At 31.1% G+C, this 16,114-nt stretch overlaps 3 protein-coding genes across 5 annotated transcripts; 1 reads left to right on the top strand and 2 right to left on the bottom strand.

Moving 5' to 3' along the window:
* Positions 1-2,472: 2,472 nt before the first annotated feature.
* Positions 2,473-5,026, bottom strand: LOC126841320 (translocon-associated protein subunit alpha). Its single transcript, XM_050577723.1, has 5 exons — positions 4,819-5,026; positions 4,545-4,721; positions 3,586-3,845; positions 3,246-3,522; positions 2,473-3,159 (listed from the first exon to the last, which is right to left on the bottom strand). Exons 1-5 carry the CDS (start codon positions 4,868-4,870, stop codon positions 3,107-3,109), a joined length of 819 nt encoding a protein of 272 aa, XP_050433680.1. The 5' UTR covers positions 4,871-5,026; the 3' UTR covers positions 2,473-3,106.
* Positions 4,962-9,251, top strand: LOC126841319 (myrosinase 1-like). Of its 3 annotated transcripts, none has more exons than XM_050577721.1 (12): positions 4,962-5,072; positions 6,103-6,244; positions 6,958-7,091; positions 7,184-7,318; positions 7,418-7,540; positions 7,607-7,787; positions 7,866-7,963; positions 8,025-8,166; positions 8,386-8,531; positions 8,615-8,749; positions 8,815-8,921; positions 9,020-9,250. In XM_050577721.1, the coding sequence occupies exons 2-12, from the start codon at positions 6,109-6,111 to the stop codon at positions 9,228-9,230; spliced, it is 1,548 nt and encodes a 515-aa protein (XP_050433678.1). In that variant the 5' UTR covers positions 4,962-5,072; positions 6,103-6,108; the 3' UTR covers positions 9,231-9,250. The 3 variants fall into 3 exon arrangements, with proteins under 3 accessions (XP_050433678.1, XP_050433677.1, XP_050433676.1); XM_050577720.1 differs by lacking the exon at positions 4,962-5,072 and adding an exon at positions 5,241-5,373; XM_050577719.1 differs by lacking the exon at positions 4,962-5,072 and having other exon boundaries at positions 5,876-6,244; positions 9,020-9,251.
* A 936-nt stretch (positions 9,252-10,187) lies between these two features.
* LOC126841321 (protein doublesex-like) lies at positions 10,188-12,491 on the bottom strand. The gene is made up of 3 exons (XM_050577724.1): positions 12,277-12,491; positions 11,574-11,997; positions 10,188-10,446 (listed from the first exon to the last, which is right to left on the bottom strand). The coding sequence occupies exons 1-3, from the start codon at positions 12,386-12,388 to the stop codon at positions 10,431-10,433; spliced, it is 552 nt and encodes a 183-aa protein (XP_050433681.1). The 5' UTR covers positions 12,389-12,491; the 3' UTR covers positions 10,188-10,430.
* Between the last annotated feature and the right edge of the window lie 3,623 nt (positions 12,492-16,114).

Raw genomic sequence — 16,114 nt, 5'->3', positions numbered from 1 at the left:
AAAAATTTCAACATTTAAGTACGTGTTATACATATAATAATATATACTATTTAAAATTTAAAAAGAAATTCGTGTAAAAAATCGTATGTAAAAATCTATATATTTTTTCAAAAATAGTCCATTCAAATAATATCAATCCCTATATTAATATTATATTATTAATAATATGCGTGTAAATATGTCTAAAAAAAAAAAAAAAACGTAAATGCCATACAGTAATGTGTTATTATTATTATTATTTATTATAAGTTTGTAAGTTCGCAGTATTTAAAAGAAAAAATTCTAAATTATTTATATACATTTTTTTTCTGGATTAAATGATCTCATCTCGCGTAATTGAACAAATTTTATGGACATTTTTTTTTTATTCTTATCTCTCAAAATTTAAAAATATTTTTTTACGCATGTGATATTTTAAAAATGAAGTGAAAATGACTTTTATTTTATGTATTAAAAATTATTATACTTTATTTAAAAAAAAAAAAAAATACCTAACATTTATATATACTATATACGAACGTTTGACTTTCAAGGCTATATAGTTAATATATATATTATATTTTTTACTATGATAGTTTATTTTCTCTTTTAATTATTATTTATAAATATATATTATATATATATATAGTGACTATTTTTGTTAACAATCTGATATGTTGAAGAGACTGACAAGTACATGATAATCGCGGTTTCATTAAACCTAATGATATAATTTTAATTTTTTCCTCCCGGGTCTTAAGACTGTAAATGTGAAATTCTATTTACCTCTCAACGATTAAAATATTATGATAATTATTTATTATTTATTTTTTGGCCCATGAACTTGTTCACGCCTCTAACGTTAATTTTTTTTTTCTGTGTGTGGACGATTCTCATTGAAAACGAAAAATAATGTTAAAGACTTGTATTTATTTTGTTATATAATTTTTTTTTTAATTTTAATATATATATTGTGAACATGGGCCATAGCAATAATTACTTTTGAGTTCACCAGTTATTATTATTATTTTTATTATTATTATTATTATAAATTATTATTATTTTTTACATTTTATCGGTTATTCTACCAACGTTTCTCTGGTTATTTTGATTATTTTACATGCATTCACACAAGTTGGTAGTATATATATATATATATATATATATATTTACCTAATAGATGTGAACTTTTAATTGTACTTATTGTGTTAAAAAAAAAAATATATATAATATTTTGTTGAGTCTATGTATAAACTATGCGTTGTTTTTTTCATCATACCCTATTGCATTGTGTATTGTATTATATTTGAGCTGGTATCAATGCTAAGAGTTATGTGTAACTTTTGTGAAAAATTGCCTAAAAGTAGCCCCTTAAAATGTAGTATTTGTGGGGGGCATCTCTTCAGTGAGTCATGGTTATCTATTGCACACAGTATCTGTTGAGTATTGTTATTATATTTCAATTTTGTTCGGGTGCCATTTTACGATTGAGTAAAATTCAAACGTGTTTAGTTTCATGTTTTTAAGCTGCACAATTTTTAAGGGGGCTTAAGTATTTTTTCGTCTTAATCAAAAGTGGAATTAATATATTATAAAGAGTCGATTTAAAACAAATTGACTAAAACAATGCCAAAAAAGTTGACGACGGTTTTTGAGCGAAAATCTTAATTATTATTGGAATAGCATTATTTTGTTTTGCTATTATATTATAATTGTGTATTATCCTTGTAAAATTCTTTTACTAATTGTTTTTTAATTTTAAGTTTACAATTTTCTATTACTCTAATTCGTCATTCACTGTTAAAACACATAAACTGTATAGGTACTAATGTCTTTGTAGGTTTCAATGAAAATGTATGTAATATTGCCTATACGGTTGTTTTACGGCGCAATGGTTTACTCTTGAACGTTTGAATAGCTGTTAGTCGATACAATATAAACATGGGCAAATTAATTTGTTAAAATGTTTACAGGGACTATTAAAGGCGATTGAAATTGTCATACGAATCACAGAAATGCAATACTCATGTGTATTTAACAGTTGGTTTTTTTATAATCATTTTTGTTATCAATAATGATCTAGTTTACATTGAAAAAAAATGTTCGATGCTTTTAAAGGTGAACATTTATTTTAGAAAAATGGAAAAATAAATTGAAATATTATATCACAATTTCTTAAAATTCAACGAAAAGTAAACAGGTAACACTCTAATAATTGGGGCTTGGGTAATTTTAAATAGGTAGGGAAGATATAGAGGCAACCCTGTAGCTTTTTTTATTTACCGACAATTTCAAATTGATACATTATACCGCTAACAATCTTTACGTGAAATTATAATTTTTACAACCATAAAAATATATTTGGTTTAATAATATAGGTACATTTTTTTTACATTAATGTTGCTAGGGTGACAAATATATACAATTACTTAGTCAGAATAACCAAGTAACTAGCAAACAAATTGTTGTCTATAAAATTACAAAAACAATTAATTTTGTTAAATAACATTGAACCAATTATTTATTTTAAGTCAACTCATTTGTGGACTATGCTGTCTTAGCTACATACACTTCAAACCGTATCGCTTTCGTTAGTCATAAAACTTATATTCATTTGTTTTTATTCGTTAATCAAAGACATTTTTCACAAAAGTTAAATTTCATAAGGTTGTATACAATTTTATTTTACTTAGGCAAAATTTACAATTAATCTATAGTTATGACTGTATAATTAGAAAAAAATCAATTGCTTGGTCAATAACAATGATTAATACAAACTTAAAGTAGCTCAAAAATAAAAAGACTAATAATAATTATAATATGATTTTACTATACAAAAACATAACTCAACATAAGGATATAATTCTGTTTGAATAATTACAAAATTATAAATATAATAATTACATAAGACGACCAATTTATTTTAATATATATTTACATAACAAAAAAAAATATTAGTACTATACTAGTACATAAGTATCGGTACAAAATGAACGATTTTTTTCCCATTTTCAGAGGGAATTGCAACGTGTATTTATTTTTCTCGTTGGTGTTAGGGAATTGAAGTCTTATCAAATACCATGAAAAATAATGAGAACTTCTTGTAGCACATTGTTGTAATATTTCCTCATTCCGTTTTCTTAACACGCTTCTGTTTTGGACTCTGAGCTTTTTGTTTGTCTAAATATTTAAAAATTTGAAATTTTATAATGTGACATACCAAAATTGCTGTTTAAAATTACATTTGAAATGTGAAAGTAACTTACTTAAATGGTTAATAACATTTTTGGGCACCCAGTCCATATCGATTTGTTTGCTACTTTTAGTTCCAGTCTCCAAATTAGCTCTTGCCCGATTCGGCAAACTTCCGCTACCACGTTTCTTGCCCACAGAGTACAAAAACTGTTGTCCGCCGACCAAAAGGAGAACACAAGCTGCAGCCATCAACACGTACAAGAATAGAGTTTCACCATCCAAACCTTCCTCGACTTCAATAATGTTGATAGTATCGTTGTATAATTTACTAATTATTTGCTTTCCTTCCTAAATATTAAAATTATACATTAAATATGAGGAAAAACAAAACAAAATAAAATATTAACTTACATAGTCTCTGTAAGCGAGATTGATGCTAAGTCCAAAAGGACGTCCAGCAAAAGCATCGGCCGGAATAAAAGCATATCCGAGCGTAGCTTGAGAACCAGGTGGTATGGTTTTTTCTAAAAGTATGGTGCTGAAATTTTGAATGTGGAAATTGAAATCCATCGGGTAGCGAAGAGAGGCGTCTAATGTTTCCAAGACTAAATCATTTGAACCTTTGTTGGTGAAGCCCACGAGGAATTCAGACAAACGACCAGCTGGCAATTCTAAAATTATACAAAATAAAATTTAGTCATTACTCATAAACAATAGGAATTACGACTCAAAAATAAAATACAATTTTTAGGATTTATCGTACAATTCAAAATAAAAATAATTTTAATAATACGAGCACTTTGAGTTTCAACATATTTGAATGCTAAACCTAACAGTTGAACTACTTTATAAACATTTTTGAAATGACCATATAACATTGTGGAAGCTGGGCATCCACTAGGTTGATGCGGCACGACGCAGTCTCTAAAAAAAATGTACGCAACATAATACATTACATTGAGAGCAGTGTGGCGCTACTTTATTATCGCACTGACCCAGCTCAAGTATTGAAATACTGCGCAGGCAAAATTACAAAGATAATGAATCCTTAGTAATAATATTAAATAATTGTAGATTTAAAAAAAAATGTATAGTATTTAAATGACGTATGGTATTGATTAGTTAAAAGGGACTATCATTATTTTTTCAATATTAACTTTAATATAAAAAATAACACTACCGCTATTGGCAATCTAATAGCGAAAACACAGTACGTTAAGGAAACTCTCTAATGTTGTTAGCGCTACCATGGTGGTGTGAACTTAGTTACAAAATACGTTTTATTTTTTTATCAAGGTATATTATAACATATTAACTGTATGCTGAAACCGTTGTCGGACTAATGCAGTCCTAGACCTATATGAACTTACCAATGCTTGCTTTTTCTTCGAATACGGGTCTCGTAAACAACAAGTACGTATCGGCGTCGGATTGCTCCAAGTCTTCGATAATCGTGTCATCGCTTTCCGTATCGGCCAGCACTTGATCTTCGCCGCTGACAGTCATTTCATCTTCCGTGTCGAGATCGTCTTCTGCTAGCCCCATACCTATTATTATCACAATAACAATGTGCAACATAATATTAGTACTATTCAGCGTCGAGTTAGAAAATTGGCACATTATTTTTACCAAACGTGTACGTACCCGAGGAGGCGATGAGCAGAGACACGCACAAAAACATCCATTTAAACTTCATGTTGAATAGGTTTTTCAGTTTTCACTAACGTAGACCGAACGTACAGCGACAGAAAGAGTGCACAGATTGAGCGTAACAGACACGTCTAACAGTACCGTCTCATCATTTCGCGTCCACACACGTCCAGTGGACTTAATGACGTTGCCGGCTGTATCTGAGGACGTGGAAAACGTCACAGGAACGATACCCGTTGAAACCGCAGGTTGGTAAACATAACTCGTGTTCGAAAACAAATAATTTTTACTGGTAATGGTAATTCGTACTACAATGATAATTATAGCTGTATTCGTTTAATTGTAAGTCTTGAGAAATTTAATTCGTATCGTAATAGGTTTTTTAGTTTTATTAAATTAAAAAAAAAAAATGTTTACCGTTTATCAACATTACAGCAGCGTACACGCTAGCCAACCTAAAATGGCGGCTTATTTAAAATCGCACTACAATAAGTAATAATTTATCTGTTTGAATACGACAGCGAAACATTGTAGCCAGTATAATAAAAGGTAACATAATTTACATTTAAAATTTACATATAAACAATTAATAGAGGTCGTTTAACATTTTCTGTCCTAATTTCATATTATTATATTCGCCATAACTACTATTGTGTACAGTGTAGTTAATCAATAGTAATATTAATATTTTTATATAATGAAAAAGAACCAATCCACCGTGAAATTCACCTTGAGATATACGTTTAAAAATTCACCAAACCAAATCTTATTTGGATAATTAATAAGCCCATCTATTCGTTTAACGAATTTTGTTAACATGCTTTTTACTTGTGTAAAATATCTAACTTTTTCAATTAACAATAATACTATTACCGTCCGAGTGACTATTTGGTGATAAATATTAAAATAACTGGGTGGCGGGTGTGAGCAAAAAAAACAACTGATATTTGTATGTAGGCCACGAAGTCAAAAGGATCACGTAGGTCACGCGAATATTTTTATCAGATAATATATTGTGTGGAACAATAATATGATTGTTCATTGTCCGTATACAACACTTATCAGATGAAGTATACTAAGTGTATAGTAAGAATATTCTACATGACTATAGACAAATTATTTCAACAATACTATTTTTCACATATAAAATGCTATATCTATGCAAAATTATATCATACTATTATGATATTTCGCAATATCCAATATTGTAATAAAACATGATAAATCAGATATAACGCTATAAAATCGACGTCCACAATGATGAACGATATTTTACAGTTTAAAATGTTCAAAACCGTCGCAGTCGGTTTGTTGATAATTTCATCAAACGTTCTATCGAGCGGATACAAATTTCCTGATGGATTTATGTTTGGGGCGTCTACGGCTGCTTATCAAATAGAAGGCGGATGGAACGAAGACGGTAATAATAATCACAGATACATATTACAACTAGATAGCCGACTAAGAAATAATGTTGAAGCCAGGTAAATGGCCGACTTTTCTTATCAAAGAGCCCATTGTTTACATTATGAGTAATGATAATGAAGTGTTTCATTATAAATTATCATAGTAAAATTAGTTTTAAGAAATTTTAATTCAGTACATTTGACTTACTATGATGATATAATAGGTAGGTTCTTAATGTACAAAACTCATAAAAGTTTCGCTCGTGCATATGTACCAAAGTTTTTACTTCTGAATAACTTTTTTTTTTTTAACTATAATATTAAAAATTAAAAGAAAAACTTTTATTTATTTAACGATTAAAAATACAATTTGAAATAACTAACATAACAATAGAAACTTTGGTAATTAAAACATATGAACATTACAAATGATGTATTTTAAGTATAATAAATTGAAATCGCTAACATTAAAATATAAAATGTATGAATGAATTATCGCCTTCCGATATCCAAATTTCAATTTCCAATACGTTATTTCAATTTTATACACTAGAAATATGTAAACAAGAGGCTCTTTGATAAGAAAAGTCGGCTATTTTCCCGACTTCAATGTTCGATCCTGTTATTATAGGAAGTCGGCTATTATATTATTAACGTTCGACCAGTTTACCGAAACACAAATCGAACAAAATATTTCCCAATATCAACGATAGTTTTTGTTTCATAGGAAAGGGTGAAAATATTTGGGATCGTATGACTCGTTCACGTCCAGAATTGATCAGCGACCGTTCGAACGGCGATGTTGCTTGCGATTCTTACCATAAGTACAAAGAAGACGTGGCTCTCGCAAAGGATTTAAACGTGAGCGATAATCCTTAAACCACCGGTGTAACCCAAAATTGTATTGTTCTCCATACGACATTAAAATTAAAAAAAAAAAAAAAACATTACAGTTAAAATGTTACCGTTTTTCCATATCGTGGTCTCGCATTGCGCCGAGCGGAGAAGTGCACAAATTAAACCCACTAGGAATTGCCTATTACAATCGGCTTATCGACGAACTTATCGCTAACGACATTGTTCCGCTGGTAAAAGTCCATTCTGGTTTTTTTTTTTTTAAATGATTTGATAAAGTAAATATATTTCGATTGTACAAAATATGTTTATGTTATTAAATCTCCCGACAGGTTACGATGTACCATTGGGATATTCCTCAGTACCTTCAAGATTTGGGCGGCTGGGTCAATCCAATTATGTCGGATTATTTTAAAGAGTATGCTCGAGTGCTGTTCTCGCACTTCGGCGACAGGGTAAGCATATTGTATGGAATTTGAAGTTTATTCAATTATGTATTATTTGTTTTATATGTATTTAAGGTGAAATGGTGGATTACGATTAACGAGCCCAAGGAAACGTGCAAAGGGTATTCGTTTAACGGTTACGCGCCTTATTTGCATTTGAACCAGACCGGTTATTATATGGCTGGCCATACGCAGCTCATAGCTCACAGTAAAGTTTACCACTTGTACAACGACGAATTTAGAGCCAAACAACAAGGTTCAAACCGCACAACACACACACGAATAGTAAATCCAAAGTCAAATAATAATATTTATGTTTCCCGTTAATTTAAAGGTAAGGTCAGTTTGTCAGTCAATGGATTTTTCTACGTACCCAAAGACGAACAATCTCAAGACGATGTAGACACTGCCGAACGGGCCAATCAATTTGAGGTACTTCATCGAACGATAATTATAATTATATTGTTTTTTAATATTGCGTTTTATTATCAAGAGGGGATGGTTTAGTCATCCTGTATATAAGGGCGATTATCCGCCAGTGATGAGGCAATGGGTAGACAAAAAGAGCAAACAAGAAGGTCGACCGTGGTCCACATTACCGACATTTACAAAAAAAGAAATCGAACTCCTTAACGGTATAATAACGGATTTTTTAAATTTATATAATTAAAAAGAAAACATTGTCATAAGTACTTTGCAATTTTTTAATCGGTTTTAATATAATCAACAATAAGTTAAATCCTTATGTTGGTGAAATCGGCTGACAATATTTTACGCATAAAAAAAATGTAATAATGGAATAATGGTAAAACATAGCTGTTATAATTATTGATGTGTTAACAACCATTGTGTAGGTACGGCCGATTTTTACGCTCTCAACTATTACTCGACTCGTATGGTAAAGCACGGTTCAGATGCAGATGTCAATTATAATCCGGACGCCGAGTTCGAGACTTATGTGGACAAATCTTGGCCAGTGTCGTTGGCACCGTGGATTATAGTAATACATATAGTTACAGTTGACAAAAAATTATTATACATATGAGTTTACTATATGAATGTTTTTTATTAAATTTTTTCCAGGCTGTACCGGAAGGCTTTAAAAGACTTCTGGTTTGGATAAAAAACGAGTACGGCAACCCGCCCGTTATAATTACGGAAAACGGTTTTGGCGACAACGGCACGCTAAACGATTTCGAAAGAATTAGCTACATCAAAGTGAGTTTGAATTGAAAAAAAAAACAACTTTGAACTTTAAGAAAGATGTTGTGGATCTTTTTTAGAGTCATCTTAGCGCCGCTTTGCGGGCAATACACGAAGACGAATGCAACGTCTTTGGCTACACGGTTTGGTCGCTGTTAGACGATTTCGAGTGGATGAACGGTTACGTGTAAGTACACAAAATGACATACCATGTCAACCCCTAGTACCCACTTGAGTTAGACATTGTTGTTGTTATAATTTCACATAATTTCAAATGTTTTTCAGGTACCGCTTTGGACTTGTCAGTGTAGATTTCAATAATCCGCAAAGGCCTCGTACTCTTAAAGCGTCGTATGGATTTTTCAAGAAAGTCGTTGCCACGTACGGATTAGACGACTCGTCGTCCACAACACATTCTCTAAAATTATGGCTGAATATTTTTTTTTGTTTAATCACCATGTACTCAATATATATATTTTATATTTTACCAAGATAATTGAAATTATAATTCGGTAAAAAATGTATATATTTTTTTTTATGCAGTTTGCAAAGACATTTTTCCTTGTTTTGTCCACCGCGGTTCAATTCCCGGCCGTGAATTTAAACTTTTTGTATTTTTTTTACCGGTTACTGTCGAATAATTATTATAAACTAAAAATATGATTTCTTCGATTACATGACGTTTATTTAGGCAGATAGCACAAGATAATAAAACATTATTCTTGTTCCTTTATCATGCTAATGACGGCGACATTGCAACCCGGAAAATAAAAGGTAATATAATAATTTACATAGATATTATGTAACTTTTACACATGTGTACAGTATAGTAAATAGTTGATCATTGGCAATAATAATAATAATATGAATTATTTTATGCTACAATCCACCATGAAATTTACAATTATTTATGCGTTTAAATTTTAAAACTGCAACAAACCATATTTTGTTCGCACGTGAAAAATGTCTCGGGAGATACGCTTTTTAAACTGAGTTAAACTACTCAGACAAATATTAAGTATCAATATCTTATTACTTATAATCAAGTTTTACTTAAAAATATTACCAATACACGATAAACGGGTGGACGGTGGTGTGAAGTCAGATTATGGGTTTCATAGTGTGTATACTGTATATATATATAATAAATATATATATTTATACGACTCTAAAAATGTTGATTTCATGTATATATGCATGCTCTTAGCATAGGGTAATTTAAAATATTGTTATTAATCAGGATAGTACTACATTTATACTAGTAGAGAAGTTTTCCTGTTTAAGCGAAAATATAGTTTAGTTATTCGCATTTAAATAATAAAATTAAGATTTATAGAACTACTATTATAATAACATTATGTAGGTACTAACCAATATATACGTAGCTAGGTATATGTCAAGATGAAGGTATAGATTGTGTAATAATTATAGTTAAGAAATCGTAATAAATAAATAAAAAAAAAAACAATTGTCAACTTTATTTATGAAATAACACGAAAATTCAAGAAAACTCAGTTAGACATTCAAATAAATTATGACTAATCCAAATGCTATAATTGAGTTTCCGTGTCAACACGATGTGTATGTACAGTTTTCAATGGCACGGCAGCAATATAATAATAATAATAAATTAAAATTCCTTATACAATAAAATATTCTAAAGACGATCTCGGTTGATCTTGGCTGATGACATCCATCAATAGTCGAAATAACTGCGAAAAAACAAAATTGTTTTATATAAGTTTATAATTAATTAGTACTTATGAAACGCTATTTAAAAACAACATATTTATTTAAAGTGGGGCTTATATGTTTATCCACTTTAGCTAATTACTAATATCTCAATACGGGTATACCTACTATTTTTTGAAAACAATGAAACAATAATTGTATTCTACTGTAAATAAATGCTCTAATGTTAGTTTAGTATTCCCTGTTTCGATACAATGTACTTTGAACAAACATGGAAAATTAAAATGTACTCAAGGCTAAGTTTAAAATTATTTTAAGAGAGCGGGGTAATTTAAATAATTACACACTTATTGAACATCCATTTACTATGATTAAAAAACACACGTGGAACTATAAGAATTAAAAGGATATAATATATTTCCTTGTATTTCCACGTGTGTTTAATTGGTGGGCAATTAATTAAAATTTGTTTTGTTAGCCATACCGCCAATTTATTATAGAGTAAAGCATAGGCAATTTTTTAACAACAGTTGACAGACATTTAACGTGGCAAAGGGAAAACTTTATTTGTATTTAGTACCTATATTTAGTTTTCGATTTTTACAGCCTTTTTGGATACCTATTTGTATTTTTTTGCATTAACAAATTTCTGTACTTATTTATATCAATAAACGAAATTAAATATCAATACTCAATAGAGTTTGTGGCTTGTGCATATTTTACACAGGTGGCTTAAGATTTCATTGTTATTTGTTATGAATCAATTTATAGACATTGAACGATAGTTATATGTATTTTATGTAATGCACATGTATTTTGTTTATTTATATCAACAGTCAATAATCAACGGCAAACCATTTTTATGGGGTAGGTTTTGGTGATGTGCCCTGGGGGTTTGGGATTGTAACTCGGGGTCGGGTTTTAATGTTTCTAAGGCCTAAACTGTCCCTTAAATACCGCCTCGAGTGTGTGTAATTTCGCAGTCTAATAAAAGTATATTATATATTGTGAACGGTGTTTTTAGTTTCAGGTTTTGTTAGATTATGGTCATGTTGGTCATGTTTAAATATCTTTAAACAATTTTTCTTATGTTTTGAATTCGATTTTTGCAATTAAATTTTTTCTAAATAATAAGTATAAAACTCACTCTCGTTCCCTGCTGCGGCCTGATTGGCTACCAGATTGGGCCGAACTAGACGAAAAACTGGCTTGGATCGGTCCGAACCCGAAGCTAGCCGACTGGCTTTGAGCCTGGCTCTGGCTATTTCCTCCGCCGTGTCCGCCAGCGAAGCTACCGGCCGATGCAAAACTGCCAGCGCTGCCGCCACCGTGTTGGTATTCGGGTCGGTGGTATTCGGGTTTGTAATGGGGCTTGTGATGGTGATGGTGCGAAAATTTACGTGATTCGTCACCGTAATCGCTGAAGCCGCCCGCCGTTAAAAGGCCGAAAATAGGACTGGCTGATCGGGCTGGCCTGACCACAGCGGAAGACGGATCCATCACTTCGATTGCTGCCACCGCTGGCTCGCCATCAGTCCGAACTACTTGAGCGGCCACAAAGTGGCCATTTTCTATGAAAAAAAAAATCATTAAACATATTTATTTAAAGGTGTGTAATGTGAATAAACAACAATTATTGAGAAATATTAATATTTTCTAAAAGTTTATTTTCATGTTTGGACGCGACAAACAATATTATAAGTATAACATATTTTCAAAAACAAAAACGGTAATTGTTAAATTTGAGTAAAAAAAAAAATGACCTTCTAAAAATCAAAATAAAAATATTAAAATTCTTTTTTTTTTTAATTCAGAAAAAAACCAGCATTTTTGTTTAAAAAGATTTATACCTGCCGGATGTGCTTCGACGGCGATAGGAACAGGTATGGCCCGGACAAACGCGGTAGCTGCGACGAACACTAGGCAGAGCTGGCACACAAACATTTTCTGACCGTCAGACATGGTTTTGACAAGTTTTATTGCTTGTAAGTCTCCTAGCGCAGTGTAGCTAGACTTATGGAACAACAAGGTGCCGATTGAATGCGAGTCACTGTATCACGAGAGCTCGGGGCTCGCGTTTTTATAACCTTTCCCACCAGAGTTTATTACGCTTGTTTCCGATACCCATCCAAGGTAACTGCCATGAACTTCACGGTGCTAGAATATTTGCGAACCGGTCGTCACGGGTTATTAAGACGTTCCATGCCAATTTTCCTGATTAATAATCGTTTTTAATGTTTTTATTTTCAAAGATTTTATTAATCGCTGTGTACATCGCAGTCGATTGAAATAATTATTTATAATATAAATTTACTAGTCCTACATACAGGGTGATCATTTTATCGTGAACCGCCCAATAACTCATACAGGGTATAATAAGAAGTTCAATTTTTTTTTTCCTATAGTGTTTTTATACAATGTGATCCCAATCATTTTTTTTTTTTTTGTTGTTATCCACCTCCCAAATAAATTATTTTTATAAAACTTTCGAATTGAACTTTTTATTAACTTTTGAAACTTAAACGGCAACGTATATATTTTATTAACTTTTAAAATTGTAAACGTCGTAATAACTATTTTTAAAGTTATAAGAGTTTAAAAGTTAAGACTGAGCGCAGATAAATATACATTTAATACTACACTCCGCCTTTCCTTCTGCTCTACACTTTAAACTTCATTAACTTCAAAAATAGTTATCCAAAAATGGTTATCGACTGGTCGAAATATATTTAGTATATTATTCTCAGTTTAAAAAGTAATTGAAACGTATGTTTTTTTCTTTGTTAAAATAAGCACTGTAGCAAGGGTCATGTTTGACTATTATTTGTCGATTTTGGCGTTTAAATTTCATGTGATTAGCGAGTTTATTTTTAGACTTTTACCTAATTAACGGGGTGAATAAAACTTGGAAGAAACATATCTCCACGTGTTAGACATTTAGATAATTGTAGGATGTAAGAGAATTAATGCTCTGTTACACTTACAAAGTGGCGCTATACCTACCGTATTAAATATTTTCTTTTGTAATATTTGTATAGTACGAAAAGTAAGCACAGGTAAAATTGTTTACTTCCTATGTGTATAATATGTTGATGAGTAATCAAATTGAGTGTAAATAAATAAATTATAATGTAGGTAAGTATAGTGTTAATATTTATTATATTAGACCAGTATTAACGTTTTCGCTGTATAAGTTCAAGGTTATCATTTGCTTTGTTCCTGTTAAATTGCGGAATATTATGAAAATTCGTTCAAAATTATATTAAAGTATATTATGCTTGACCTTAAAATAGATTTATGTATATTTTTTTGGAAAAACAAAACTACTTATAATAAGTGTTTACTTAGTTAGACTGGATAAAGTAACGTTCTCAAATCGAACCGTTTGAATTAAATTACAATATTTTAACGTTAAACAGACAAGTGATTTTCCGTACAGTCATTGCAGAAATTCATCTCATGGCTATAACTCAAGTATAATATTTTCGGTGACTATAATTCAAATCGACATCGAAAAATAAACGGACATGGTCGAAGAAATCAATTGACATGTTCTTTTTTTTTGTCTTCCTCGAATATTTCATTTGCGAATGACATAGATTTTTGATGATTGGCAATAATCAACATTATATTTATGGTAATATTATACCGATAGCATAATTAAATGATTGTTATGTTATCTAACATAATATAACAATATAATAATAAGTTATATAATTAATAGTGTCGCGTATATCATCGCTGAAATTTTTAACGAGCACCAAATACCTATTTGAATAGTCCGAGTGGTAAGTACAAAACACCAATTTTGCAACGTCTTAAAAGTATTTGTTGTTGAAAGTGCATCGATCACGATCGATGTAATACCCGCCGAATTTCGCCACTTATTCAAAACACGAAAACAATAGCTGAATCATAGTACCACCTACCTCTCTGTATAGGCTTTATTATTTGATTATATTATATTTTATACCGAACAGCGTTGCGTACATACGTACATAGGTATAGCCTATTATGATAACTAGCAGAATTCAAACTGTAATATTATAATAACCAGCGGTGGCATCGACTTTTTTCAGCCCCCTCCCCCGCCCCCGTGCATTCATTTTCCATGGATTTAAATTAAAAATAATTGAGGTCAATGTGTTTCCTTTTGAGCGAGGGTGTTGTTTAACAATTTAACATTTAATACTTTAGTTTATTAGCATTTTAATTTTATAACAAAAAACAATAAAAATGCATGCAATATTACAATTATTTACAGGTAGGATAGGTTAGGTTGGATTTTCTGCAAATGTGTCATATCTTTTTTTACTTATAGTATTAACAAATCCGTCCCGTCTCGTTGAAACCCCAAGTCGAATCTTTATTTTTCTTAACAAAGCAAAAAACGAGCGTTCACGAGATGCACAACTAATGAGGAAAGTGATAGTCAGATGAAATTGATAAATAATACTGAATAATAAGTGCTGTTATCAACTTTGCAAAAAGCTTTTGGTTAGGTTAGGTTAGGTTTTATTAAACATTTCCATACAAGCGGAGGTTTTTAATACATAAACAGGAAAATTACTAGAGAGGGTGCTTATTTTAAAATTGGGGGTGCTATACACCCTAAGCTCCCCCCTCCCCTTTTTAATTGCGCCTATGACTGTGGGTATTTTTCGCATAATATATACATATATTTTAATTATTTTCGTCTTAAAGCAGGAAGAGTCTTTTGGGATGTCCTTGACTGTAGGTCATTCGGTCTATGCGGCGCATACGTTCTAATATATAAAAAAAATTCACAGAAATCCCAAATGATTCATTTTTACACCCGTATCGTGCGAACACGGCTGCCGGTCAAGTGTGGGCGCTAAAGTCGGCCTTGAGGTCGTCTGCCCGTTGCTGTTTGTACACTGGGAGTATACATGGTAGGTATATGGGAAATGAATAATAGTATTTCCTGATCGTTAATGCATTTTTATATTATTCCGCGTTGCTGGTAAATAATTGATTTTTTTCATCGTTTTACCAACAGAATAAAATTATAACGCGAACGAGTTTGGCCGGTGAATTTTTTTATTCAATAAAAAACCATCACCCTGAGGCGTCTCGTAGTGGATCCCATGTGTGGTTTTTTTTTACCTTGACCCTTACATACATCCTGGCCGGCACTTTATATCTTGAGCAATACAGGGTTACTCATGTGTGCCTACGTCACACACACTGGTGTAGGTATTACCTAAGTCCTGTGCGTACCTTTGTATTTATCTTACTTGGCGAGTCACTATAGTGAGAACAAAACTACCTAATTCAATTTGAAATGTTCCGTTTGCCGCCGGTTGCGTGAACTGTTGTTCATAAACTACCTTTACAACATTATAATATAGTGATAATGCAAACGAGTAAGAGAATCAATAATTATATCACTACCATTGTTGTTATTTGCAAGCGGCTTAATTCGATTTTCGTTCCAAACGAGGAAATGATAATGTTATACTATTATAACGTTCAATTTTAAACTACTAAACTACTATATTTTTTTAATAGGTAGAAAAACCTAATTGGTTAATTTTATTTTAGAAAATTATCTTCATTAATAATGAAGGCTGTGATGGTCTGTTGAAAAAAAAAAAAAATAATAACCATCGATAAAGTATGCTCATTAGTATTGTGTACGAAAAAATTGTAAGCTTCGCATAAAAA

The sequence above is a fragment of the Adelges cooleyi genome, unplaced genomic scaffold (assembly GCF_023614345.1).
Source record: "Adelges cooleyi isolate 19-005CV unplaced genomic scaffold, UGA_ACOO_1.1 ACOO_flye_CR_arks_rails_tigmint_CR_PRNA_381, whole genome shotgun sequence".
NCBI classification, from domain to species: Eukaryota; Metazoa; Arthropoda; class Insecta; order Hemiptera; family Adelgidae; genus Adelges; species Adelges cooleyi.
Note: the sequence above shows the minus strand (reverse complement) of the source record. Positions and strands in the feature narration are given on the sequence as shown.

Bases quoted from the DNA above. Each gene is read 5' to 3' on its own strand.
- LOC126841320 (XM_050577723.1), bottom strand. From the start codon at position 4,870: ATGAAGTTTAAATGGATGTTTTTGTGCGTGTCTCTGCTCATCGCCTCC. The intron at 4,722-4,818 runs GTACGTACACGT...TGATAATAATAG, and splicing joins TCTGCTCATCGCCTCCTCGG to GTATGGGGCTAGCAGAAGAC. The intron at 3,160-3,245 runs GTAAGTTACTTT...TTAAATATTTAG, and splicing joins AAATGTTATTAACCATTTAA to ACAAACAAAAAGCTCAGAGT.
- LOC126841319 (XM_050577719.1), top strand. From the start codon at position 6,082: ATGATGAACGATATTTTACAGTTTAAAATGTTCAAAACCGTCGCAGTC. The intron at 7,319-7,417 runs GTAAAAGTCCAT...ATCTCCCGACAG, and splicing joins CTAACGACATTGTTCCGCTG to GTTACGATGTACCATTGGGA. The intron at 8,750-8,814 runs GTGAGTTTGAAT...GATCTTTTTTAG, and splicing joins AAAGAATTAGCTACATCAAA to AGTCATCTTAGCGCCGCTTT.
- LOC126841321 (XM_050577724.1), bottom strand. From the start codon at position 12,388: ATGTCTGACGGTCAGAAAATGTTTGTGTGCCAGCTCTGCCTAGTGTTC. The intron at 11,998-12,276 runs GTATAAATCTTT...TTTTTTTCATAG, and splicing joins CGTCGAAGCACATCCGGCAG to AAAATGGCCACTTTGTGGCC.